At 43.1% G+C, this 27,678-nt stretch overlaps 1 protein-coding gene across 1 annotated transcript in view; it reads left to right on the forward strand.

Annotated features, from left to right (window-relative positions):
- ADAMTSL1 (ADAMTS like 1) overlaps window positions 1-27,678 on the forward strand; it is a 379,909-nt gene that overhangs the window by 278,462 nt on the left and 73,769 nt on the right. Inside the window, 2 exon segments of the mRNA XM_032595636.1 lie at window positions 16,869-16,997; window positions 26,608-26,787. Coding sequence (XP_032451527.1) covers window positions 16,869-16,997; window positions 26,608-26,787 — 309 coding nt within the window.

A 27,678-nucleotide genomic window follows, 5' to 3' on the forward strand; every position in this document is an offset into this window, starting at 1 on the left:
CCCTTGCATATCTGTTTAGCAACAGCATTTCTGCCCCCATGACCTAAGGCTGATCGGAAAAGGGACCTTTAGCAGGAGGCTTTCCAGGGAAGATGAAAGTCAGCAGTGAATAAGGCAAGCTGAGGGGCCCAGGGGTAGATTAAAGACTGATAATTTTAATGCCTATTTTGTGTGTGTGAATAGAACACTTGCTTTTCTCCTAATGTATTCCAGCTACAATCTTTATTCCCCTCTTTATACAGAGTCCAGATGCACAGCACCAATCTCCTAAAATCTCTTCTGCCTTCCACACTCCAGCCTGCCGTAGCAAGGGCACTGCTGACATGCTTCCAATTGTTGGCAAAGAGTGGCTGTTACGGAACTAACTCTTTTGTTTATATTTATCCTGATACGGTTCAGCTCCGTCACAGACTAAATACCCTTTGTTCACCTGAATTTAATACGATTAATGGAAACCTGTCTGGAATTAAGTAAGGCAATTGTAACATCAGACTTGTCTTCAACTCTTTGGAGAAGAGCTATTGGAGGCTGCCAAAGTGTTCAAAGCCAGAAAAGAGAGAGCAGCAAAAGAGGCACTAGGGAATGGAAGGAAAGGGTTTGGCCTATGAATTTGATAACAAACACCACACCTAGGACTGTGCCCTTGTACTTCGGTGGTGGGGTTTGTTCAGGTGTGCTCACGAATCCAATAGTCCCGCTAAAAATTAAGGCTCAAAATGTGCATATGTTGCCTTAAGATTGTATTTGTGTCTTTACCTGGAATTATCTGCTACACCTGTGCCAATGTCAACACATAGTATTAAGTGGTACACCAGCTACCGTTCTAAGCACACCCTCTGCCAAGTACTGGGGAACAATGAGCAATAAATAAGGCCTGAGTTTTGTGCTCCATAATGCTTACAGACTAGTAAAGGCAATAGATGTATACAGGACTACCTAGAATCGAGAGATAATTATAATTTCCTTCAAATGTATGCAAGATCCTATGTAGCAGCATATAAAATACCACCCAAATATACACTAAATTTAAGGGGGAAATGGATGTCAAGCATTTCTAAATTTGATTACCAATTATACTGCTTATCTTGAACAAAGTATGCAGCCTCACTGAGTTTTCATTCTCATCTGTAAAAATGAAATTAATATTTTATGGGATTTTGTGAATTAAATAAGATTGTGCATGTGAAAAAGCACCTAGCCCAATGCCAGGCACATAGTTCACACTTGATAAATGTTTCCTTTCTCTAGCTCTTCTAAAATGAAATACCTCCTGAAAGCAATTCTAAAATGTGTAAAACATTAGTCCAAGTTTGCTTCTACGTATTTTTCATTATAAGTCTTCATATTGAAACTCTGTGTACAGACTTAGGAACTGATTCAGCTCACTTGCAATTAAATCTTCATGGTAAGGGGCACCTGGGTGGCTCGGTCAGATAAGCCTCCGACTTCAGCTTAGGTCATGATCTCACAGTATGTGGGTGCAAGCCCTGTGCTGGGCTCTGTGCTGACAGCTCAGAGCCTGGAGCCTGCTTCAGATTGTGTGTCTCCATTGCTTTCTTTTCCCCTCCTCCACTCGAACTCTGTCTCTCTCTTTCTCTCTCTCTCTCTTTAAAATAAATATTTAAAAAATTTTGTTTAAATCTTCATGGTAAATCTCAGTGCTTATGCACATCTAAAACATGGCAGGTTTTGTGTGTGTGTGTGTGTGTGTGTGTGTGTGTGTGTGTGTGTGTGTGTTTTCCTTGACTTCAGTATGAATGTTAGACCAAAAGGGAAAAACATCTTTTTGAGACTCAAGATACTCAGGTGTGTCCACGATTTTGAACTTTGGTCTGGCCAGTGTGCCTGAGTTGACCAGAAATGGGGAAATTTGTTCATAATAATTCACAAGAGCAAACAGAGCCTGACAGTTAAGCTTGAGGGCTCTGTAGCCTCATGGTCTGGATTGGAATCCTGGCTCTGTCGCTTCCTGGCTATATACCCTTGAGCAGCTTCTTTACTCTCTCTGACTTGGCCTCTTCGTTTGTAAATGGTGATTAAACTAGCACACGATTCAGTGGGGTTTTGCAAAGATTAAATACATTCATTCATATAAAATGCTGATAATTGTGCCTGGAATATAGCAAGCACTCAATATTTGTTAGCTATTATTATTGTGAGGATAACACATAAAACAAAAGCCAAGTTGTTTTTACAGTAGGGAAGACTCCTTCTCAGAGACTGGAATGCTGGGGCGCCCGGGTGGCTCAGTCGGTTAAGCGGCCGACTTCGGCTCAGGTCATGATCTCGCGGTCTGTGAGTTCGAGCCCCGCGTCGGGCTCTGTGCTGACAGCTCAGAGCCTGGAGCCTGTTTCAGATTCTGTGTCTCCCTCTCTCTGACCCTCCCCCGTTCATGCTTTGTCTCTCTCGGTCTCAAAAATAAACGTTAAAAAAAAAAAAAATTAAAAAAAAAAAAAAAAGACTGGAATGCTCACAAACCTTTTGTAGAGCACCTTACTCTCAATGTCTCAATGCCAGCTGGGGAAGTTGAATTAGCCATCTGGAAAGGGCCGGCCTTCCTGGATTCAGAGGAAGGGAGACAGCTTGTGGTAAGGAATATTTCACGTGGGCCACAGGAAAGGGGGCCTGATGAGCTCTCCTTGGCTCACAACCAGACCTCTTCCATTGAGTTGCCCCATCCTCTATAGGGAGTGTGCCCCATTTCTGCTTCTCAGATTCATTTTTGGTCCATTGCTACTCTCTACACAATTTTTCTTTAAACACAATTCAGCTTCAGACATGCTATTACAGCCAAATCTTCCTCCTTCTGCCTTATTCGGTCCTATAAAATATTTTCTTCAGTATCCTTTTGCTTTTCTTCAAACCCATCCATTATGTGCTGACTTATCTTTGAGTCTCAGAGATTTGAGAGTACTTTGCTTCTCAGTATGGAGATAGCCTCCTGTCAACCTCCCTGGTTCAGAATGGAAGCCCACAGCCACGTAAACACAGGGGCACAAAATTCCTTTCTGTCCTAAAGTGACTTAATTGGATACGTGTTTCACTGCTCAGAATGTAGATGACAGGAGCATACGGTGGATGGGAGAGTAATAGGAGGTAGGGAGGAGTGTAAGATTATCCCCAAAATGTCACATACCTAACTCTTTGAAGTATTTATTACTTTACATGAGGTATAGACAGTTCTGGGTAAAAGGAGAGTTTCTGGTGTGCACAGAGATGGGCACAAAGATTGGAGAACCCTCTTGACTAGTCAGATTCAACACTCAGCCAGGTTGCTCAGAAACCAAGCTGAGCGGTAAAGCAGGGTTTTGAAGGAAAGCAGTAGTTTCCTGGCAAATTGCTTCAGTCTGGATCAGTGGAGTTTAGCTCTACTTACCAATGCAGATGAGTCCTGTCCAGGTGTAAACCATGGATGAGGTCATAGCCATGAGGGAAACGTGTTTGGTTGTCATTGATTTTATAAGATCACAAAAGAGATACTGTAAGGCCTGCCTGACATCATCACTGGAAAATGGGAAGAAGGTGAGGGATGAGCTTATCTTTCATTGAAAGGAGAGAACACAGATGAGCTCATCTGAAGTTTTCACAGGAAGAGAGAGACAGAAAATATTTCTCCTTTCCTGGCATGCTTTTGTGCTTTTTGATGAGTTGAATAGCTGACACATACTGTGTCTAATAAAGAGATCACAGAAAAGAAAAAGGAAAATAAAAAGGCAGTTGTCCTTGAAATTCTTCTTTCTCTGCCCCCTCCCCATCATGATTTAGTAGCTGCAATAAAAGATGAGCAGTTTTGTAAGGTTTTATAATGTAAGTCATTTTAAATTGGCATTTCTGAATTTTTTTTAGCCAGCAATTCTGTTAACCAGAGAAGGGCTTTTCTTTACAGATGGCTAGAGAGGGTTTCGTCACCAGTGGCAAAAACAAAGGGAGGTTTTCTCCAGTGCTCTGGATCGGAGGGAAAGGTAGACAAGTTTGGCTATGTTCCAGATGGTGCTCTGGACCACAGGGTATTGGCCATTGACTAATCCAAGCTGCCATCAAGGGATTTTATTATCTGATATAATCCTGAGTAATCAGCGTCCTTAAGTTTTGTTCTGTATGCACAGATGTGTAGACTGCCCACTACAGAGCACTAGTCTTTACAGAACTTAGATAAAATGGGCATGAATTTAGCAAGAGAATCCAACTAACCTGCTCTGCTTTTCAGTAGACTAAAGGAAATGAAGTACACACGATCCTGGGGCCCCTGGGTGGCTCAGTCAGTTAAGCGTCAACTCTTGATTTCAGCTCCGTTCATAATCTCACAGTTCATGAGCTGAAGCCCTGCATTGGGCTCCACGCTGACAGCACAGAACCTGCTTGGGATTCTCTCTGTCCTCTCTACCCCTCCCCTGCTCACGTGCTCTCTCAAAATAAACAAACATAAAAAGTACAAATGATCCAAACTAGCCTGTCTCAAATTCTGAAAAAGCGATGCCCACATCTGTCCGAAGGAATGAGGGAAGGATGGGTGGTTGGACAGATAGCGGGATATAGCATAGCCTGGGTTAGTTGTTTCTGAGAAACACTGCAGCATCACATGGTTGTACTAGATGTGGGGTCACTTATCTAGGATTCTGCAGTGGAACATGCAGAAAAAGCGAGGACAGCACCACTTGCTGCCTTAGTCTTCCAAGAAATCATCGACTCCACCTGAATCATTAGTAGAGGTAAATGACACACTAACAATGGCAAAAAATATCTTTAGGAAATGGTATTGAAAACAAGAGAGTAGAAGGAAGCCACACAGCCTGGGAATGTTCTGAAAAGGAGTCTGAGCCCTGACCACCACCTTAGGCCCTACAATGTTTATACTAAAGGCACACCAACTAAACAGGATAGCAAGGTCAAAGAAATCCCAATTCCTCTCATTTTTGGTGCCAAATAATTAATAGTCACAATGTTCCCGAATCATCACAAATAGATTAAATTGGGTTAAAACTATTTTTTTCAGCTGTATCAAGGTATAATTTATATCACCCATTGTCAGTGTGCAATTCAGTGATTTTTTTTTAGCAAATTTTTTTTTACCTTTTTTTTTAACATTCATTTTTGAGAGACAGAGAAAAAGTGTGAGCAGGGGAGGGACAGAGAGAGAGGGAGAAACAGAATCTGAAGCAGGCTTCAGGCTCTGAGCTGTCAGCACAGAGCCCAATACAGGGCTTGAACCCCCAAGCCATGAGATAATGACCTGAGCCAAAGTCAGAACCTTAACCGACTGAGCCACCCAGGCGCCCCATTTTTAGCAAATTTTTAAGTTGTGTAACCATCACTCTGATCCAAGGTTATTGTTTTTTTAAAAAATATTATTTAAATTATTAAATTATTGGGGCGCCTGGGTGGCGCAGTCGGTTAAGCATCCGACTTCAGCCAGGTCACGATCTCGCGGTCCGTGAGTTCGAGCCCCGCGTCGGGCTCTGGGCTGATGGCTCAGAGCCTGGAGCCTGTTTCCGATTCTGTGTCTCCCTCTCTCTCTGCCCCTCCCCCGTTCATGCTCTGTCTCTCTCTGTTCCAAAAATAAATAAACGTTTAAAAAAATAAATAAATAAATTATTAAATTATTTAAAATTTTAAAAAATGATCCACATACTACACAATTCAGCCATTGACAGTATATAATTCAATGGCTTTTAGTACCTTAAGTTGTACATCCATCACCTTGCTCAAGTTTAGAGCATTTTCATTATACTGAAAATAAAATCCATACCCTTTAACTGTCACTCCCTAGTCCCCCCATTTCCTCTAGCTCTAAGCAAGCACTGATGTATGTGTCCATCGATGTACCTATTCTGGGAATTTCATATCAATGGATCACACAATACATGGTCATTTGTTACTTTCACTTAGCATAATGTTTTCAAACGTCATCCACATTGTAACACATATGCTAAATTTTTTATGGTGGAATACTGTTCCATTGTATGAATATACCACATTTTATTCATCAGTTGATGGATATTTGGGTTGTTTTTACTTTTTGTATGTTGTGAATAATGCTGTGTGAACATTCACGTGCAGTGTGGAATTATGTTTTCCTTTCTCTTGGGAGTAGATACCTAAAAGTGGGATAGCTGGTTTATGTGCCACATTTGGATTTAACTTTTTAAGAAATTACCAACTGTGTTCCAAAGTGGCCGAACCATTTTGCATTTCCACCAGCAATGCATGAGAGTTTCAGTTTCTCCACATCCTCGCCAATGCTTGTTATTGTCCATTCTTTTTATTATAACCATGCTCATGAATGAGAATATTTCATTGTGATTTTAATTTCTATTTCTCTCATGATTAATGATGTCAAGTATCTTTTTTGTGCTTACTAGTCATTTATGTACCTTCTTTGTTGTAGTGATAACTTTGTCAAAACAACACAAATATATTATCTTACAGTTCTTTGGTCAAAGTCTAGTAAAGTCTCACAAGGTAAAATCAAGATGTCAACAGGCTGCATTCATTTCTGAAAGCTCTAGGGGAGATTGCTTTTCGTTTTTTGCTCATTTAGATCGTTGGCAATACTTAATTCCTTGCTACCTAGGACTGTGGTTTCTGTTTTGTTACTGGCTATGAACAGGGTGCCATTCCCAGATTCTGGAAGCTACTGCATTGCTTGGCATCTGGCCCTCTTCGTCCATCTTCAAAGCTAGAAATGGTGGACTGAGCCCTTCTCATGATGCCTCTCTCTGACACACTTCTCCCTCTTCTGATTTTAAGAGCTCACATGATAGACTGAGCCCCCCTAAATACTCTAGAATAATTTCCCTATTTTAAAGTCAGCTGGTTAGCAACCTTAGTTTCCTCTTGCCACACAACATAACATGGACACCAATTCCAAGGATTAGGATGCAGACATCTTTGGGAGGTGGGGGGCATTATTCTGCCTAGCATACCCTGTCTGAAAGGCATAGCTCATTTTCATCTAACTGTTGACATAGAAAAATGCATATAGATAGACCTTCTAATTTTTCCAGATAAGCCAAACCAAAACAGACACAAATCTCCATTTTTAACTAAGCTCAACTAATTCAAACTTTAAAAAAAATTATGTTGAGGCTAAACATGTCTGTGCTGTGAACATAGCCTGGAGTTTACCAGTACTGTTTGGTTTCTGTATTTTGTTTTCTGTATTCTCTGATCACATGTTACACCACATTTCCCAGTGTTGTCAGAGTATTATGCAAAGCATAATAATTTATTAGATTACACTAACTAAAACCATGTAGCAATTTGGATGAAAGAGAAGCATTTATTTTTTGCTATTACAAAAAAAAGGAAACTATTGTAATAATGGAATAAATAGGATTCTAGGCAAAGTATTTGCCTCATTTCAAAATTTAGAAACAGATTTAGAACTATAAATCTGTGTCCTTATTATAAACAGAGGGGTTTTAACCAGATGCACACGTGAGTCTCTTGAAGACCTAAGACTCCTATGAATTTCTTACATGCAAATCAAGAACAGCAGTCCCCACTCCACCACCACTACCAGCTATAAACTCCCCGTACCTGAAATCCTAGCATTTACAAATTTATTCCTTTCTTTGGAAAACCAGAAGACTAGATAGCAAAGAAGTACAGCTTTTGCAGTGATGTCTTAGGAAAATAATAGGTGAGAGGAAAGTTTTCCAAAGGACCAGTGATGAGAAAGGGGACAGGGTAAGCAGAGTGGACTGAAAGATCAGATGCCAATCAGAAGGCAGGAGATGGAAGAGGAGGAGACCCCACATGAGAGACAGCAGGACAGGAAGGAGTTAAAAACTCCTGAGCTATAAAATGTGAAAGGTATTTGGAAGGAGAACCAGACTAAGGGGAAAAAAATCATGCTTTTCAGTATAACTATTATCTGTAACAAAGCAACTCTTGTTGAAATTGCCAGGTAGCCAGATCCTGAAAAGTTTCTGGCCAGCGCAGGATGGTAACTGGTAATAGTCAGTATCCATCATTACTAATTTCAGATGTCTAAGATGTTGGTATTTATAAGGGCTTTTATGAGATCGCACTGATCGTGGTTAACTGTATTTAACTCATGAGTCTCAAATTCTTCAACCGGGAATTCTCACTTCAGAGAGCTTTTGCAGATTTACCTCCAGTGGCCCGTGTGAGAAACCGGTGATACTTACAGAAGTGAGCATTTCTTATGGCATTGTTTGGATAGTTTCATTTATTACAAGACATCATCCATTGATTAAATCTGGGCTGAATACAGTTTGCTTTGTTTTAGATATTGAAAGTATGTGGCATTTGTAACACCTCATTGCTGAATAATCTTTTCATTAGTGGGTGTCACTACCTTCTTCACCTTTCTCCTGAATTGAGATTTGGGGCCACTGGCTATCACAGCTGGCTTCCTGAACTGTACTGCAGGGGTCCCTGGCAAGTCAGCCTGGCATACGCAGTCTCATTTCTCTGCAAGTAGATACTTTCTGGGGTCTCCAACAAGACCAATCCTGGGGTGACTTTTAAGCTCTCTGTGTCTGTCCAGATGCTGATGGCAGTTTCGGGAGAATCCATCGTATTTAAATTTCTTCTTTTTGTAATTATCCTGAAACCTTCACAGTTTTTCAAAATTGAAACAGTTGAGTTCCTTCTCACTAACAGATTTGATCCTTCTCTTTTTTCTTGTTCATTTCCTCTTTATTTTCTTTAAACTTGCTTCTTAGTTTACCAGAAGTTCCCAACACCGTCACAGCATTTCCTCCCATTTTGCAGTTCTGATGCCGATAATCGCTAACATTTATTCAAACCTCATACTGTGCTAAGGAATCCTTCTAACAGCTTTACATACATTAATGTGTCTATTCTTCTCTGCAGTCATAGAAGTAGAAAACCAAGGCACAAAGAGATTAAATAACTTGCCTAAGGTCACTCTCCAGTGATGGAGTCCAGACACCTGATGTGTGGGCTGCCCCTTCTCGTGCCCATGCCCACTGTAGACATCACTAGTTTATCATGCTTTTTTTTTTTTTGCTGCTCAGTCCTCATGCATGTTACCCAGAGTCCATACCTGAATGGTACCCTAGGAGGACTCTGCCAATCGCTAGTTCAGGCTTCAGAATCTCAAACCTATGTGCCGTTGGCACATCCTTTCTGGAGCTCTCAGGTAGTCTCTAAACCCACCGCCCGCAGTTCCCATTTCTGTCACTGCCCTGTACCACAGTCATCTTCAACATGTCCCATTCTGCCTGGGAATAAACGCACATGCACATTTCCCAGCATAGATTGCCTCCAGCTACACAGTAAGAACCTCAAGTCTTTGAAGTATGATTCACTTTTGATGGCTCACAATAGTAAAGAACCTTTTTCAAATGATATTTGTGACTCATAAGGTTAGGAGAATTGAAAGAAGGACCCATTTGATTCATTCAATGAGTTAACAGATATTCACTAAGCCTGGATTAATTAGCCCTTGCTAACTACTGTAACAAAAAAAAAAAAAAAACGCAAATATATGATGGGTAAATATGATAGACTGTTTCTTGTTCACATAAAGTCTGAAATAAATCATTGCTCAGGATGGATTTCAAAGGTAGGGCCAAGAAGTGGTATTCTCGCATTCCATCAGCTAGAACTTGGTACCTTGCTCACACCTAACTGCAAAGAGGCTGAGAAGTGACCTAGCTGTGTGACTGAGAAGAAGAAAGGAGTTGGTTAGTAGTAAATCTGCCTCAGCCGGAGCTTCTAAAATGGAAGGCATCATGCTGTTAAAAACAAAGTTCCTATTAGCAGAGGCCTGGACTTGGGCCCTGAGAAAAAGTTACTCACAATGCTCTCTGTTCTTGGCTGCACTCAAAAAACAAACCTTCCATCTCCTCTGGCTCCTCTCTCAATCACCTTTATACTGGGCCAAAGATATTTTTCAGGCACATATGTTCAGATTTTTTCCCACTGGGTTTTGATTTTACCCAGAGCTACACATGCGGGAAAGAGGCATGAGCCAGAACCTAGGCCACACCCAGGAATGTATTTCTGAGCATTTGCTCCTGGAGCTGCTCATTTATCCATACCTGTCTCTCCATTGCTCATCCTTCAGGGTAAGGACAGTGCCTGGGTGGCCGAACTCCTCTGCTGTAGAGGCATCACAAAGTAGCACACCATTGGATACCGACACACAGGTTTAGCTGTGCCTCACGTTCACCCTGTGACAAGGGCTGCCCTTGCTTATCGCTAGTGAGGCTCTATCTCCCCTCTTCCACATGACTTCTAACAGGAACCATAATCCAAAAGCTAAGGGGTATGAGATCTGAACTGAGCAAAAAAGATTCCCTTCATGCTGCTGTTTCTAGGTCTGACTCTCTCGGACAGGCTTGATTCCTCATATTAGGCCCAGTAAATGGAAACACTTGCCTTTGTTTCCATTTCTTTGTTTCTCTTAGGCATGTATAACTAGGCTTAATCTCCTTCTCTCTCACTCTTAGTCAGCTGTAAGAGAAATGCATAGATTAAAGGAAAGCCTATCTATAAACCCTATCGGTTTACATCAGTGAGTGTGAATTTACTCTGCTGGCTGATGCTGACTTGAAGAAGGGAAGAGATGCCAGCAGCATGTGCCCACCAGCCTGACAGCCCAGGTACCCCTCACACTGCAGAGGCCCTGCCGTCACGGCCCAAGTCCCGTGGGACTTTTCTGTTTTGCCTACTGTGAAAGCCATTCTGAGTACAGCATGCCGTGACTTTTGTTTTTGAGCATCGTCTTAGCACAAACATTTGATTTATCATTTCACTCCCTCTGTGCATCTCTAGTCTTTTTTTTCGTCTTAATTAACTTCCATAATTAAAAGTCATACTCAGGGGCACCTGGGTGGCTCAGTCGGTTGAGTGTCCGACTTCGGCTCAGGTCATGATCTTGCAGTTTGTGAGGTCGAGCCCTGTGTCGGGCTCTGTGCTGACAGCTTCGAGCCTGGAGCCTGCTTCGGATTCTGTGTCTCCCTCTCTCTATCCCTTCCCCGCTCATGCTCTGTCTCTCTCTGTCTCTCAAAGATAAATAAACATTAAAAATTTTTTTTTTCAAATCAAACTCATTAACGTGAATATAATCAGACACAAACCTAGGCATGGCATCACTTAGCAGCACTCACTTATTAGGTCATCATCCAGATGATCTAGAATAGGTTCATGTTGTTGCTGCTGGTGGTGCTGTTGTTGTTGTTGTTGTTGTTGTTGTTGTTAGCTGACCATTAAAATCAAGGTCCAACTTGAAATTTTCAAATAGGAACTAGTAAAGGTCTCTTAAAAGAAATCTTTCCAACTCACCAGAATCAGAGAAATCAGTTACAGAAAAACCAGAAGAGTGTATCTGTTGATTTTCAAACCTGACTTTGTATCAGAATTACCTCTGAACTTGTTGAAAATGGAGATTATAGCTTCCATTCCAGGACAGAAAACTTTATCAGAAGTCTGAACTCTGTCACTGGCAAAGCTTCTCCTGTATACTGGAATGGCATAGTTATGCACACTGGATGAATCTGTTTCCTTGGGAACCACGGTGGAGTAAATCAAAGGGGACCGAAAACCATCTCACGGTTGCCTTACTCTTGGGGTAGGGAGAAACTTTGTGTCCCAAGTCAAAGTCGTTGCCCTGTGTGCTGGTTTTAAACCACCTAAGATTCAAATTTAGCAGGTCTGGAATGGGACTCAGTAATATATACAAGCTTTTTCTAATAGATGTAAGAGGTTGATAAACGTTATTTTCAGGGGCACCTGGGTGTCTCAGTTGGTTAACCATCTGACTCTTAATTTTAGCTCAGGTCATGATCTCATAGTTCATGGGTTTGAGCCCCATGTGGAGCTCTGTGCTGACAGTGCGGAGGCTGCTTGGGATTCTCTCTCTCTCCTTCTCTGTCTGCCTCTCCCCTGCTCAAGCTCTCTCTCTCTCTCAAAACAAATTGATAAACATTTAAAAAAGAGAAAGAAACAGTATTTTATAATTACAAATACTTGGGTAACGTGATTTGTCTTAACAATGGATCATGAAGGTAGTGAGAAATGTACAAGTAGCCTCTGCAAATGAGAGCACCTCTAGTGACAGGACAAAAGGCCATTACTTTTGAGCAAAAACTCAATGTAATTAATTAAGGGCTGGATTGAATTCAGTGACATTTGAATTTTATAGCTATACACTTGCAGCTATAAAAAAAAACTTTATTATTAAAATTCCTATAGGAAAAATAACTTAGTAATTGTGAGCCTGAAACTCTCTGGTCCCTTACCTACTTTTCTCCATTGGCACAGTTGTTTTTATTGCACAGTGGGGCAATTTGTATTATAGCAGGAAGATTATGTTTTTAATAAGTACCCAGGGAGTTCTGAGACAGCCAGTCCACAGACAAGGATCGGAGATTCCGTATAACAAGCACCAGACTTTAGGTCAAAAATCTAGGTTACCCCTACTACCTGCTGCTCTGTGATCTTGGGCAATCCGTGAAGCCTCTCTGAACCTCAATTCTTTGATTACATAAAAAAAGTACTTTACCTGCCTCGGGGTTGTTACGAAAGCAAAAACAAATTCAGAATACACATAGCATACGAAACGCACACATATATTCACTTACTAGATATTGATTGAGGACCTACCAATGTGCCCGGATTAGGCAGTAGGAATAAAGAAGAGAACAAGAGTGATGTGATCCCTGCTTTTATGGAGGTTACTTGGTGAGGGATGGGGACAGAGAATACACAAATAAATGATAAATTCGGATATTTCTTTGCTTATGAAGTTGGTGGTAAGAGACATAATGACTGGCCAGGGATAAAGGAATGCCTGATTTAGATGGGGTGGTTAGGAAAGGTCCTAGTAGGAGATATTATTTGCACCTGAGGAACAACTGGAGAAGACAGCCATGCAGAAGTCTGTACCTAGAGGCTGTCAGGAAAAGGGAAGAGCCCTGGTACATGAGCCGATGTTTTAGGAAGAGAAAGGAGGTCAGTGTGGCCAGAGCAGTGATTGATGGGGAGTGTGGCTCCAGTGAGGTAGGAGAGGTTGACAGTTGGGCCTGAATCCATAGAGGACACGGTTGGTTGTGAAAAGGAGTTTGAAATTTTGTTCTACGCGCCCTGATAAAGCACTGGATAATTTAAACTGAAGAGTTACATAATCGGATTCATGTTTGAGAAAGATCACTGTAGCTGTCACAAGAAGAGACTATAGTGACAGGTGGAAGTGAGATCAGTTAGGCTGTGCTGCAGTCCAGCCAGAGAAGGTGACAACATTAGATTATAGCAACAGAGGGGCGGGTTAGACTTAAGGTATATTTGGAGTTAGAGCAGGGAGCTTTCTGCAGGTAGGGAGGTAAGGAAAATACGCTGGGATTTATTCACTGTCATTGCAGATTATTCCCCTATTATCACCCTGTGTTATTCTTGGAAACCATCATAGTTCAAAGTCACTCATCTCCACTTCAGGTCTTACACAGTCTCATATATATGGAGTACATACAGGTGAGATAAGGAAAAAGACCCCTAAACAGTCAAAATAAGGATGGAAAGCCTATGCACGTATTCAGACCTTACTCAAGCTTCTGCCTTGGAACATAGTTTTAATGAGCTTAACAACCTATACCTAGAGCACAGTTAAAAAGGAAGAGGAGAAGAAAGAGGACAGCTTGTAACAGGAGGCTGTGTGACAGTGCAGGCAGGAATGATGGATCAATAGATGAGGGAGAAAACATAAAGTATAAAAAGCAAGTTAAATGGCATTGTTGAGTTAGGGGTTTCTTCACAGTTAATGTGAAGAAGGTACAGAAGAGGGAACAACCTTGTAGTGTCCTGCCTATAAAATGGTTAAAACAAAACTAAATCCATTTGGCTTACAAAGAAGTAAGCTTAGGGTACATAAAAAATTAGTTCATATGGACCCTTATTTCCCCGAGGTGCTTAATAAATGGTTCTTTTAATTGTAGCTTGTGGCCGTGTACACAAAGTGCTGGATTTTTAGCCCCAGCTGATAAAGGCCCATTAAAATGTCACGTACACAGAACCTCTACTTCCGGGAAGGTGGCGCACATGCACTTGTCCCCGTTCTTCTTGTTAAATACAATTAAAATCCATGGCGACTGTACATAAAACAAACTGAAGACTCAAAGGTGGAGAGGAAAAAGCAGACTGGCTAGAGACCTCGGGGACAGTGGTACTACACAGTTGTTACCTCCTTGGGTTCTCTTTTTGCCTCCTAACTCCCAAACTCAGAGCTGAAGAAGCCAGCCATCCGCAGATGCAATGGGAACACGAAAAAAATGCCTCAACCGAAGACCTCTCTCTCTAGCCAGAGGACCGGGAAAGGGGTGGCTTAACCAGACAGAAAACTTTTGGGAAGCTCTACTTCAAAACAAAAAACCATGATTCATTGCCACCCACACCAGCAAAGGCTGACTGGGGAACCTAGACTTCACCTCATCTGATGTGAAGTGATTGTTCCTCAGTACCCCCATGGATGTGGTGTCAGAAAAGACAAATTTCATCCCCACAGGGTGAAAAGCAGGGTAGAAAGCACATTGGGAACCTGGAATTCTACCCTCACCTTGCGACACCTTCTTTACCCTTTACTCTGGGGTGGTGTTACAGAAGGCCTTTTGGAGGGTCAGGACTTTCACCTACTACCCAACAGCACTAAGGCCCCTCCCACAGTGGAGCCAGTAGAGACCATGTGGGGAGCCAGAAGTCCCACCACTGCTCTGCTCGGCAGAGGAGTCCCCCATTTGAGTGACAAAGGAGGCAGCTGTAGAATCTGGACCTCTATTTCCATTGGGTAGTAATAAGGTGGCCCTTTCCTGCTCCCCCACCTTAGTGGTTGCAGAGAAAGCCAACTAAGACAGTAGGCTTAAATAAGATCCAGATTTGCATAACGTAATATGAAAATGTCCAAGTATCAATTGAAAATCACTCGTCATACCCCAAACCCACTATCACCACTCTTACTCTGCATTCTTATTCAGTTCTAGCATTCTTACTCAGGGCTGGAAGCTCTATCCAGTGAAATAATGCAAGAAAAGGAAATGAAAGGCATACAGATCAGAAAGGAAGAAATAACACTATTTGCAGACAAAATGATCACCTACTTAGAAAATTATAAGAAATCCACCCACAACAAGTCCTGGAACTAACATGTAAGTTTAACAAGGTTACAGTATATACAAAAATCAGCAGTATATCTATGTACTGTCAGTGAACAGTGAAATTGAAAATACAATGTAATTAACCATCCCTCAAAAAAAATCAAAATAATTAGGAATAAATCTAACAAAATGTATATAGAACATGTGTGTCAGAAACCATAAAACACTGATGGAAGAAGTTAAAAGAGATCTAAATAAATAGAGATACAGTGTTCGTGTATTCGAAGATTCAACATAGAATGTCAATTCTCCCCAGGTTGATGCAGTAGTTTAACGTAAATACTGTCACAATACCAGTAAGAGAAAGTTTGCAAACCACATATCTGCCAGAGGACTAATATCTAGAATGTAAAGAACTTGCAAAACTCAACAGAAAATAATATTCCAGTTAGACACTGCTCAAATGACACGAAGAGACATTTTACCAAAGAGGATATAAAGACAGCAAGAAAGCATGTGAAAAAATATTCAACATCAGGGAAATGGGAACTCAAACCACAATGAGATATCACTGCACACCTATCAGAATGGCTAAAATTAAAACCAATGGCAACACCAAATGCTGGCAAGGATGGAGGGAAACTGGATCACTCATACGTTACCGATGGGAATGTGAAATGATATAGCCACTCTGGAAAACAGTTCAGCAGTTTCTTTAAAAACTAAACATGCAACTACCGTATGCCCTAGCAATGGCACTCCTGGGCATGTTCACATAAAGACTTGTACAGAAATATTTATAGCAGCTTTATTTAAATAGACACATCAGGAAACAACCCGGATGTCCTTCAACAAGTGAAGCAAGCACACAACCATGGTACCATTAGAGACCCCATATAATCTCCAAAGAATTATTCTGAGTGGAAAAAAAATTTTTTTTTAATTACAGTACTATAGAATTCCATTCTTATAACGTTCTTGAAATGACAAAATTTTAGAAATGGCAAAGAGATTAAGAGTTACCAAAGGATTAAGGCAGGGTTGGGGCAGCATTTGGGCTCCTTTAGTGATGGGAATGTTCTTTAGTTTAACTTATCAATGTCAATGTCCTAGTTATGATACTATAGTTTTATAAGATGTTACTATTGGGGGAATCTAGGTAAAGAGTACACAAGATTGTGTTATCTCTTACAACTGCATGTGAATGTATAATTATCTCAAAGTAAAAAAATTGATTGAAAACAAGAGGCCCTTGGGGCACCTGGGTGGCTCAGTCAGTTAAGCCTCTGACTTTTGACTTTGGCTCAGGTCATGATCTCATAATTCGTGCGATCATGCCCCACATCAGGCTCTGTGCTGACAATGCAGAGTCTACTTGGGATTCTCTCTCTGCCCCTCCCCTACCTGTGCACACGCTGTCTTTCTCTCTCTCAAAATAAATAAATAAACATTTTTTTAAAGCATAGAAAATAAGCCTTTAAAATAGAATATATACTATCATTTATTAATTTAACGATAAAATGCACAAATCACAAATCATCCCAGCTTGTTAGATACTATTCTCCATCTTCAGATTCTTCGTTCTTTTTCTGACAGTTCTATGGTGGGCAAGCAGGTGGGTGGATGGCTGCTATATTGTGCAGTTACAATTTTTTCAAAGGAAAACGTGGTTAGTGGGAAAAGCCTGGGTATGCTAGTTATTCATTGTGGGTCATCCCATGTTTCAAGTGAATGACCCAAGCCCATAGCCACCATTTAGTAAAATCTCACATTCCTTCCCACTTTCAGGAAAGCCACTAGTGAAGACATCACGAGTGACTGTGATCAACACTGAGGAGCCTGCAATCACAGCTGATGTAGGAAGCACCATCAAAACAGTGCAAGGAGTGAATGTGACCATTAACTGCCAAGTTGCAGGTGAGAAATGTATTCATGTGTTAGTTCATCTGTTCAAATATTAATGGAGCCTTGTGCTAGGTTAGAGGATACAAAGATAAATACAGATTCTATTCTCAGGGACTCAGGGCTAGTAGGAAAGCTAAGGAAAGAACCTCAGTCACCCTGAAAATGGAAAAGGCTACAGAAGTTTAGAGGAGGAAAGATGAATTCTGTCTGGGATGAGGTGGTTTCTTATTTCAGCCTTGCACACTGATAGAATGTGAACATGCAAAGATGGGGGCAAAGAGTGTTCCAAGCGAACAAAAGATTGTGAAAAATTCATGGAAGTAAGAAAGCCCCAAGATAGAAGCAAACAGTGTGTGGTTGGTCTGGCTGGAGCCCAGAGTACAGAAATGGTGTGGAGGTGCTTAAACTTTAGGAAGGTGGGTTGTAACTATGCCATGGGAGACCTTAAATGCTTGGCCAAGGAGTTCAGAAAAAGGTGGGTGGAAAGTGACATTAAGGAGCCATACTTCCAGAAGACGAAGCCAACAGCAGTACATAAAATGGATTGAAGATAGGAAATACTGGAACAGAGAGGCCCGTTAAGAAGCTGTCATAGTAGTTGGGGCACCTGGCTGGCTCAGTCAATAGAGCATGTGACTCTATTTCAAGGCTGTGAGTTCGAGCCCCACGTTGGGTGGAGAGATTACTTAAAAATAAAATCTTAAAAAAAAAATGCTGTCAGAGTAGTTTAGAGAAGAGGTAATGGGGGCCTGAACTCAGCGCACTGGTGATAGAAAGGTAAAGGGTAGAGGAACATGAGAGAGATGGCAGAGGTAAGACCAGCAGGAATCTGGAGCTTACTCTCATCAAAAGTGGGTGGGAGTCATTGATGAAAACATCCAGTGCTGTTAGGAGTGGTGACACAGGAATTGCCCTCCAGTTGGCCTCGCAAACCCAGAGAACTATAGGGAACAGAAAGTCAGAGGAAAGTGGAGGAGTGGTAGACAGTAGGGGGTGGTAGTATGCTCTTTGTAAAGATACTTACCTCCGATTAAAAAACAACAGGGGTGCCTGTGGCTCAGTCGGTTAAGTGTCCAACTCTTCATTTTGGCTCAGGTCATGATCTCATGGTTCATAAGTTCAAGCCCCTCGTTGGGCTCTGCACTGACAGTGTGGAGCCTGCTTTGGATTCTCTCTCTCCCTCTCTCCCTGCCCCTCCCCTGCGCGCACGCTCGCTCTCTCTCTCTCTCTCTCTCTCTCTCTTTCTCTCTCTCTCTCTCTCTCTCTCTCTCAATAAATAAACCTACAAAAAAAAAAAAATCCTACAAAACCCAGATGCTGATCCTCCCTTCCTGTGGACCACTACTTGGTGACATCTACCCTAAGGGTTTTCACTGCCACAATGCAGAGAAATGCATTGTACCGGGACCCAGCTACAGTCCCCTGCTTGTTGTCCTCAGTGGCTGTAGCCTGCTGTGGCACACCCAAACCCAGGTTACCCAGTCATGTTCAGTGTGCACAGTGGACAGGCATTAGCACCCTGTTCTGGGGCTTTCTCGATCTCCAATCTCTACCCCATTACCAGAGGCTTTACCTCCACTTAGGATTTATGAGCCAGATAGCCCATTTTCATTTTTTTAATATGATTTATTGACAAATTGGTTTCCATACAACAACTGCCCTCCTCAATGCCCATCACCCACTTTCCCCTCTCCCCCACCCCCCATCAACCGTCAGTTTGTTCTCAGTATCCAAGAGTTTCTTATGGTTTGCCTCCCTCCCTCTCTGTAACTTTTTTTTTCCCTTCCCCTCCCCTCATGGTCTTCTTTTAAGTTTCTCAAGATCCACCTATGAGTGAAAACATACGGTATCTGTCTTTCTCTGCCTGACTTATTTCACTTAGCATAATACCTTCCAGTCCCATCCATGTTGATGCAAATGGCCAGATTTCATTCTTTCTCATTGCCAAGTAGTATTCCATTATATATATAAACCACATCTTCTTTATCCATTTGTCAGTTGATGGACATTTAGGCTCTTCCCATAATTTGGCTAGTGTTGAAGGTGCTGCTGTATAACTCTCAACAATAGCCAAATTATGGAAAGAGCCTAAATGTCCATCAACTGATGAACAGAGAAAGAAATTGTGATTTACATACACTATGGAGTACTACGTGGCAATGAGAAAGAATGAAATATGGCCCTTTGTAGCAACGTGGATGGAACTGGAGAGTGTTATGCTAAGTGAAATAAGCCATACAGAGAAAGACAGATACCATATGTTTTCACTCTTGTGTGGATCCTGAGACACTTAACAGAAACCCATGGGGGAGGGGAAGGAAAAAAAAAAGAGAGAGAGAGAGGTTAGAGAGGGAGGGAGCCAAAGCATAAGAGACTCTTAAAAACTGAGAACAAACTGAGGGTTGATGAGGGGTGGGAGGGAGGGGAGGGTGGGTGATGGGCATTGAAGAGGGCATCTTTTGGGATGAGCACTGGGTGTTGTATGGAAACCAATTTGACAATAAATTTCATATATTGAAAAAAAAAGTGCTGCTATATAAACATTGGGGTACAAGTGCCCCTATGCATCAGCACTCCTGTATCCCTTGGGTATATTCCTAGCAGTGCTATTACTGGGTCACAGGGTAGATCTGTTTTTAATATTTTGAGGAACCTCCACAGTTTTCCAGAGCAGCTGCACCAGTTTGCATTCCCACCAACAGTGCAAGAGCAGATAACCCATTTTCAAATAGGTAGGAGGAAGATCTTACTCTAAAGCATTTTGTTTCCAAACAGTGGCTAGGCTGGTTTTCTCTGAAATATTCTGGTAGCTCCAGGAAATCAGAAATATAAATCTCTGTCATCCTACATTAGCTTCTTTTTGTAAAGCTTCCCTTGGCCTGCATGTCCAACCTCATCAGCGAAACCTTCCACAGCCACACCCCTTCAGGCCCTGTAGTCCCAGATGAAGAGTCAGATAAAACCTCTGACAGGGCTGCCCTTCGTGCAGGGACTGCTGGTGCAGGTAAGGCCTTCTGTGCAGAACCATCATTCCTCACCTGGTCACTGCGAACACATGCCTCAGCTACAGAGCACTGACCAGAGATAAAATGGACCATGCCGGCTCTCTTCTTGATGGGTGAGGTTGGTAGGAGTAGAAGAATGGGGATCAAGGACAGCGCGACAAGGAAGTGGGCACTTAAAGGCGACTGAGAGAACCAGAATCCGGGCAAGGAAGTATTCACCACGGGGAACCGGGGGCACTGAAACCAGCTTTGGCCAATTCTTCCATGCCACCTGGTGCCCTGTCTCCCTGACTACATCCAGAGACTCACTCTTGGTGACCTTATCATGAGATCTCAGGTCGTGCCCAGTTTTTGCCTGGCTGGGCACATTACAGTCTTTATTTTTATTTTTATTCATAGAACCATTTGTGTTAATCGTGGTTAACCAAAATGAACCCGTGTATCTCTGTCATTATGCCTTTTGTTAAATAAGATATTTATTCAGAGTGGTGGGAAAAAGGCTACTTTTGATTACACAGTTGGTCTGTGAATTTGCTGGACAAAGAAATTACCCTTGAGCTGAGTCTCCGGTCAAAAGTGTTGTGACGCTCAAGGGCATTAGGAATGACTTTTACTTTACTAATACAGTGGCTCTGTGGCTTTCTTAGGGTATAATTTGTTGGCTATTTTATAGTCTATATTCAGAATATGACATAATTTATGTAGATTAACTTCTGTCCTTACATGTTAGAGTTGTTAGCCATTTCTCATTAAATAACTTTTTGTACATATATGCGTTCAATTTGTAAGGTGCAGCCTCACAAATTCTTCCCAACGCTTAAACATAAAAAATATTAAGCAGTGAGTATGATGAGCATTCTTCTTGAAAAGGGATCCAAACCACTGTACTACTCACACACTTTTTCTCTATTTGAGTTCAAAAAACTTGGTAGGAGATAAAGGGTTAGGGGAGGAGGGAGTGTTTCAGTCATTTGGGACTAGCATGTACAAAGGTCCTGAGGTAGAAAGAACAGGCTTCATCTAAAGGAGTAGAATATGGCTGGTGTGGCTCTAGTACAGAGAGCAGAGAAGAAAGTAGCACGACATGTGGCTGGAGGGTGGGGGGCAGCAGGCAGGGGCTAGCTCTTACATGCTTTCATAGATTATGGTACAATTTGGGATTTTATCCTAAGAGCAAAGGAGGTTTCGGAAGAGCTTAGTGGGTAAAATCGTCAGGACTAGTGATATAGAAATAAACAGTTGAGGAATCAGTGATGGGCAGGATATTCATTAAGATAGTCCAGACTCTGATAAGAAGTAGACCCCCAAATGTATAACGGGTCAAACACAATAGAAGCTTATCGTTGTTTAGCTAAGAGTCCAAAGAGCGGCTGCCCCACACAGTCGTTCAGGGTCATGGGATGCTGGCGGCTCTGTTATTTTCAACATATGCCTTCCAAGGTGTCCCCAGGGGTTATCTCTAACCTGTCAACCAGAACAGGGGAAAAACAAAACGTGGAAGGTGGTTGAGAAGGCTTTTGAGGGCCACACCTAGAACCAGCACGCATTGGCACTTCTCACAGTGCCTCTTTGCCACATGGTCACTCACCGCTACAAAGGATATTGAACAGTGTAGCCTAGAGGGGTACCCAGGAAAAAGAAGAAAACAGGTTTTATGAACAGCTGTCAGTGTCTGCCACTGTCAGTGTGGAGAAGTGTGGAAGGCTGAAAACCTCCTTTCCAGACTTCAGCAGTTCTTTAGAATAATTGCCAAGGCTGCCATTTAAGTTACTGTATCCTTTCCTTTTCTTGCACCAAGCCATCAAAGAAGCTTCTAAAGTGCATCATGTCAAGGAGCACCTTGCAATGGACACCCCATCTCGAGATGCTGACAGGCTGCCAAGGAGCAAGCAGCGTTCCAAATGTAACAAGTGGTTAGCAAGAATATCCTGTCTGGGATTTTAAAAAGTATTGTGGCATCACCCTACCTAGCAGCTCTGTGAAGATTAAAGGCACTAATCCTTATAATCCTATCAGGTTACAACCCATTATCACCACATTTATTGATCCTTTCAAGCCACAGGCAGGGCACTGTTTTGTTGATAAGATATGCCACGGAGGAGAAAAAGTAAAAGCAGAGTTTTTTCCCTCCCCTGTTTTAGACAGAAATCATACCAAGGGAGTCCAGAGTGTGGAGCCTGTCCAAGTAACTTGTCAACAACATAGCTTTGGATTTTGCTCTGTGGTGGAGTATATTTTCTGTCATTTTTCAGACATTTCTTTCAGTAAAATGTGTGGTCACATCACAACAGCCTAGGGAAAAAAAAAAAAAAAAAAATCTCCCGCAACCTGACCAGCTTCTCAACAAAAAGGGAGCTACCAAAGCCAGCACACATGGGTTCTAGAAGCCTCTCCTAACAATAACCTGGGTGTTATAGTTATAGCAGAAAAGTTAACTCTCAAAGTAGAAAGTAAGGATTTGACAGGGCAGAGACAATAGTGTAGCAATTCTGATCTTCTTTAAAGAGGCAGTCGGGTATGTTGGAAGACAGACGGGGATCTGTGGCATTGAATGTAGGAGTTTGGATCTCCACCCTGCCATTTGTAGGTCACTGGGATGAGTAGGTCATGGGGTGAGGAGTAGGAAGGGACAGGGGCTCTGTCCCCTTGTAATCATTCAGGGATCCAAACTCTCATCACTTTAGGCAGATTTCTTAATCTCTTTGAAAAATGTGATTATGTTTATAAAACGTTTGGCTTATAGCAAATGTTCACCAAATGTTTGTTTCTCCTCTAGCACGTTCAGGATGTTTTGCACAGTTCCTGACGTTTGCACATTACCCATGTTCAGGTATTCCGAACAGTAGGATTAAGCATGTGTATCTGGTACCTTTTCAAGGGACACTGGCTTCAACAATGGCTGGTGATGTTTTCTCAAGTGTCGTCGTCATCTCTTGAGGAGAATAGAGCTCTATGAGGCCTCACTTATTTTCCCCTCTTCCTTTCTTCTGTGTTTATAAGATGTCAGAGTCAATCATGAAAAGAACTCAAAAGATTCTAAAGCATCTTTCTGGTGTCATTTTCTGCCTAAGGCCCACAGTCCCAGACAGGAAGCCCCTAAAATGTGACACCAGACACAGCTCCTCCATCAGCAAATTCCCAATGCGGGTCCATACTTGAGTGAGCCTGAGAGAGACTTGCTCATAAATGTATTAAAGAACAATTCCCACGTAATTTCTCCTCTTTTGGCACTGCTGTCACCTATGGTTTTCGTTGTACAGAGACTGGGGACAACCTCTTTCCACCCTTTGCTATCTGGAATATTTCTGTCTCCCAAGAGCCCTCCTCCCCTCACCTGAAGAACTCAGTCCTTTTGGTAAGCACCCTGTCTTGTTCTGGCAAACACCCCGAGATCATGGGGTTACAGGAATAGAAGAAGCTTGCACTCACTTCCTGGGGAAGTGAGGAATGGCTCCAGGTCTCTCTCCCTCCGCCTCTTGTTTCTCACCTTCCCTCGCCCTCCCCATTTCCCCTCTCCTCCTACATGTCTCTGCCTCTGTAGGAGGATCACAGGTGCTTGCTTCCAGAGAAGGACGCCCTGCAGGAGCCTTGCTACGGGATTTGTCCTTGTTGCGGAGAGAGCTTCATGAGTGTTGGCACTGGAGACACACACACCACCCCATCAGCACAGCTGTGGGGAGGGTGTTCACTCCCTTCTCCCCCCACCCTCCCCCATCCCCTTCACTTAGTGAAACTGAAGACCCACTTAGTCCAGCTCTCTTACTTGGCCTCTCTCGCTCTAGAACAGCCTTCATTCCTATTGGGGATTGTGTGCTTGCTGCCCACAGCAGTCCTCGCAAGAACATTCCAGCACACATGCTGTGTGAGCAATTCATAGCGAGGGAAATCCTCGCAGAAAATGATTTGTAGGGCCTCGTTTTTCCTTGTGCTTTCAGGAGAGAAATGGCAGGGAATGTTTTCTTCAGCTTACCTTTCAGAGGCCTTCTCTTGAATCCTGTGGATTTTTTTCCCCCAACGGAAAAACTGAGCTCAGGGTCCAAAGTCCAAGCTGGCATGGCTAAGCATCATGATTCTCTTGCTCTCCCTAGTGGTGCTGCAATGAAAAATCAGCTTCTCTGCCCCTTACCTGCATCTTTTGTCCAGGTATATTCAGAGGCCATGCCGACCTGGTCCTTTTCCTGCATTTGAGCATCAGGCATCACGAGGTATGCCTCTCCCTGATGTGACCTGAAGGATGCGGTATCTAAATCTTCACTCCCTTTCAGCTGCCCTGCCTCCTCTTTCCAGCCAATTTGGTGATCCTTAGTGATTCTCACTCAATTATTGGTAATCTGAATAAAAGAGAAAACCAGAGAGTTACTCCTCTCTTCCTCATAATAGGGAGGGAGGCCCTACAGATCTTGGCCAAACATTTTGACCTTCAGCCACTGCTCTAGGCCCACCTGAGGCAGCAGAGCCACCAGGATACCAGTGAATTCACACAAGGCAGTTCGTCATTAGTGAGGGAGTGTGAGACCTCCTTCCTACCTCCACTCCACTTCCCGCTACTGGAGCTCAGGAGCAGCAAGTGCCCCGGGGTCCATAATTAGGGCTCTTGATCTGGGTGTTACAGAATAGACTGCTGATAAATTCTTCATCAGGTTCAAGGACAAGTGACAGGTACACAGGTCTGTATTCTCACCAGTAGGCTGCCCATTAAGGGTAACACTACCCTTGCCCCAAGGGCAGAATCCAGCCCCAACTCAGGACAGCACAGGACTGAGGACTGAGCCCTTTGACTCTTCCTGGTTTTGACACTCCCCCCCCCACCCCGCATTGACCAGGATTTGACATTATAAACATAGGCTGGATACATGCCCCAGATTGCTGAGTAAATTTTTTGAGCTGGGCCAACAGGCTAAGTGGTGCAAGAAATGGAGCTTTCTGCCCCCCAAAGCCCTGTGAATTGATGCCACAGATTTTTCTGTCTCCTACCTCACTCAGAGCCCAGCCTCCTATGGAGCCTTCTAAGCAGACTATCTCAGAAAGCTCGTCCTGAACCGGGGCTTGCTTACCAGCATGTCAACCATTGGGAAGCTTCCTAAAGAATTAAGCCCATCTCCTTGTCTTAGCCTACTCAGGCTGCTATTACAAAATATCCATAGACTAGGTGGTTTAAGTGTCCAAAATGTATTTCTCACAGTGCCGAAGACTGAGAAGTCTAAGATCAAGTGCCAGCCCATCCAGCTCCTGCTGAGAGATCTTTTCCAGAATTGCAGTTAGAGATCTTACTGTGTCCAGACATGATGGAGAAAGAGGGCTAGATCTCTGGTCTCTTCTTATAAGGGCACTAATCCCATCGTGATGACTCTACCCTCATGACCTCATCTTAACCTAATTACTTCCAAAGGCCCCCACCTCCAAATACCATCACATTGGAGGTGGTTAGGACTCCAACATTTGAATTTGTGGGGAAACACAAATGTTCAATCAGTGACACCCCTAGAGGAGGACAGAGCCCAACTTCTAAAGGCAGGTACCCTATCCTAACTCCTATACACACTCCCCAGCTCTCTCTCACAGACAAGAAACTTGGATTGAAGAGAGAGCCCTTTCTTTTTGTCACTCCCTTTTGTCTCTTCCTCTGTGGTGCTACTGACCATAGTTCCATGTTTTCTTGTTCTAAGAAAATACATAGGCTTGGGGCACCTGGGTGGCTCAGTATGTTAAGCATCTGACTCTTTTGGCTCAGGTCGTGGTCTCAAGGTTTGTGAGATCGAGCCTCACGTTGGGTTCTGTGCTGACAGCTCAGAGCCTGCTTGGGATTCTCTCTCTCAAAATAACTAAACCAAGAATTTTTTTAAAAAGAAAAAACATAGGCTCCAAAAAATAGAGGCATGTTTTCTACGTGTGGTGTCAATTCTGGTAAGGTTCCGGCACTTTCGTTTGTCTAGTCCATGAACATACTAATGTTTTGCAGCTTTTAACTTTTTATTGAAGTGTAATAACCTGTACAGAAAAGGGTACCTATCATAAAGGTACCAAGCCCACAGAACCAGCCCTCAGGTCAAGACACAGAGAATTACCAGCCACCAGGCCCTACTTCCAGCCCCTCCCCATTCATCCCTTCCTCTCTGAGGAACCATCACCCTGATGGCTAACAACTTAGATTGATGTTCTCAGTTTTAGTTTTTCACTTCCAGAGATGAAATCATACAGTGCGTACTCTTTTGGGTCTAGCTTCGCTTACTCACTGTTAATGTTTGTTTCATGTAGTTGTCAACCGTTCCTTTTCACCGAGGTATAGTTCTGGTTCTTAGGTTTATCGATGCTTTCTGCAAAGAATTTGGGTACTTTCCTTCCACCCTGGCAAGCGTCCTTTACCAGCTACCCGCTTCCTGTTCTGTTAACTGGCCTCTCTCTTCCTGCCTCATCAGTGTGAGTTTTAAAAGGCAAAAGATCTTGAGACCACGGAGAGGTCAGAGGCATTATTTAGTTTGGCCAAAGGACGGTAGAAGACGCCCAGGCAGCTGCTTCCTGCAGAGTAGCCCCTGGGAGGGCCCGCCAACCGCCAGAACTGCCTCCGGGGTCACCTGAATGTGTTTAGCTGATAGAGTTTATTGTTTTTTTCTTCCTAGGTGTGCCCGAAGCCGAAGTCACTTGGTTCAGGAATAAAAGCAAACTGGGTTCCCCTCACCATCTGCACGAGGGCTCCTTGCTGCTCACAGACGTGTCCTCCTCAGATCAGGGCCTCTACTCCTGCAGGGCAGCCAATGTGCACGGAGAGCTGACGGAGAACACACAGCTGCTGATCCTAGGTAAACACCACGAGGTTGGCTGCCCCTGCTGGACCCCATGGGGGTGACTGTCTGACCCACCCTCCACCCCCCTTTCCCCCTGATCCAATTAAGTACTTAAAAGCAATGTCCCTTCCCTTCTCTCCACCTTAGGGCCTTCCAGTAGAAAGAACACAGACTTGGGGGCCAGGCAGACATCAGTTTGAACCCTGGCACTTACTGTGTGACCTTGGCTGGCTCACTTAGCCTTACTAAGCCTTAAATGCTGGCCTTGACACGGCGACCTGTACAATGAGGATTGCCCACATAGGAGGAGGGGGTTGTCAGCTAGAGCTACAGAAGCAAAGCAGTTATTTTTCATTTCTTCCGTGGTCAGGACTTCTTTGAGAATCAAAGGAAAGCGCTAGATTAGCCCCTCCAGAAGAATTCATTCATGCAACATTTTTCATATAATTTCGGAAGGTTCCTAGTCCAGCCCACATAAAGTCCACACAGGTACCCCACCACCGCTCCCCCCACCCCGCCCCAGTCTTAGCCCCTTCCACCTGATAAAACAAAATCCTGCAAACTGGGTGGCTGATAAACAACGGAAATTTATTTCTCATACTTCTAGAGGCTGGAAGTCCGGGATCAGGATGCCAAGACTGTCAGGTCCTGGTGAAGCCCCTTTCTGGGTTGCAAACTGCTGGCTTCTTGCTGTGTTCTCCCATGGCAGAAGGGACAAGCCAGCTCTCTGGGGTCTCGCTTATAAGGACACCAATTCCAATCATGAGGGCCATACCCCACCCCTCCCAAAGGCCCCATCACCTAATACCATCACCTTGGGGAGTTAGGACTTCACATATGAATTTGAGGGGACACAAACATTCAGACTGTAGCACCCCCCAAAACAGAAGAGCCCCTGGCTAAAAA

The sequence above is a fragment of the Lynx canadensis genome, chromosome D4 (assembly GCF_007474595.2).
Source record: "Lynx canadensis isolate LIC74 chromosome D4, mLynCan4.pri.v2, whole genome shotgun sequence".
NCBI lineage: Eukaryota > Metazoa > Chordata > Mammalia > Carnivora > Felidae > Lynx > Lynx canadensis.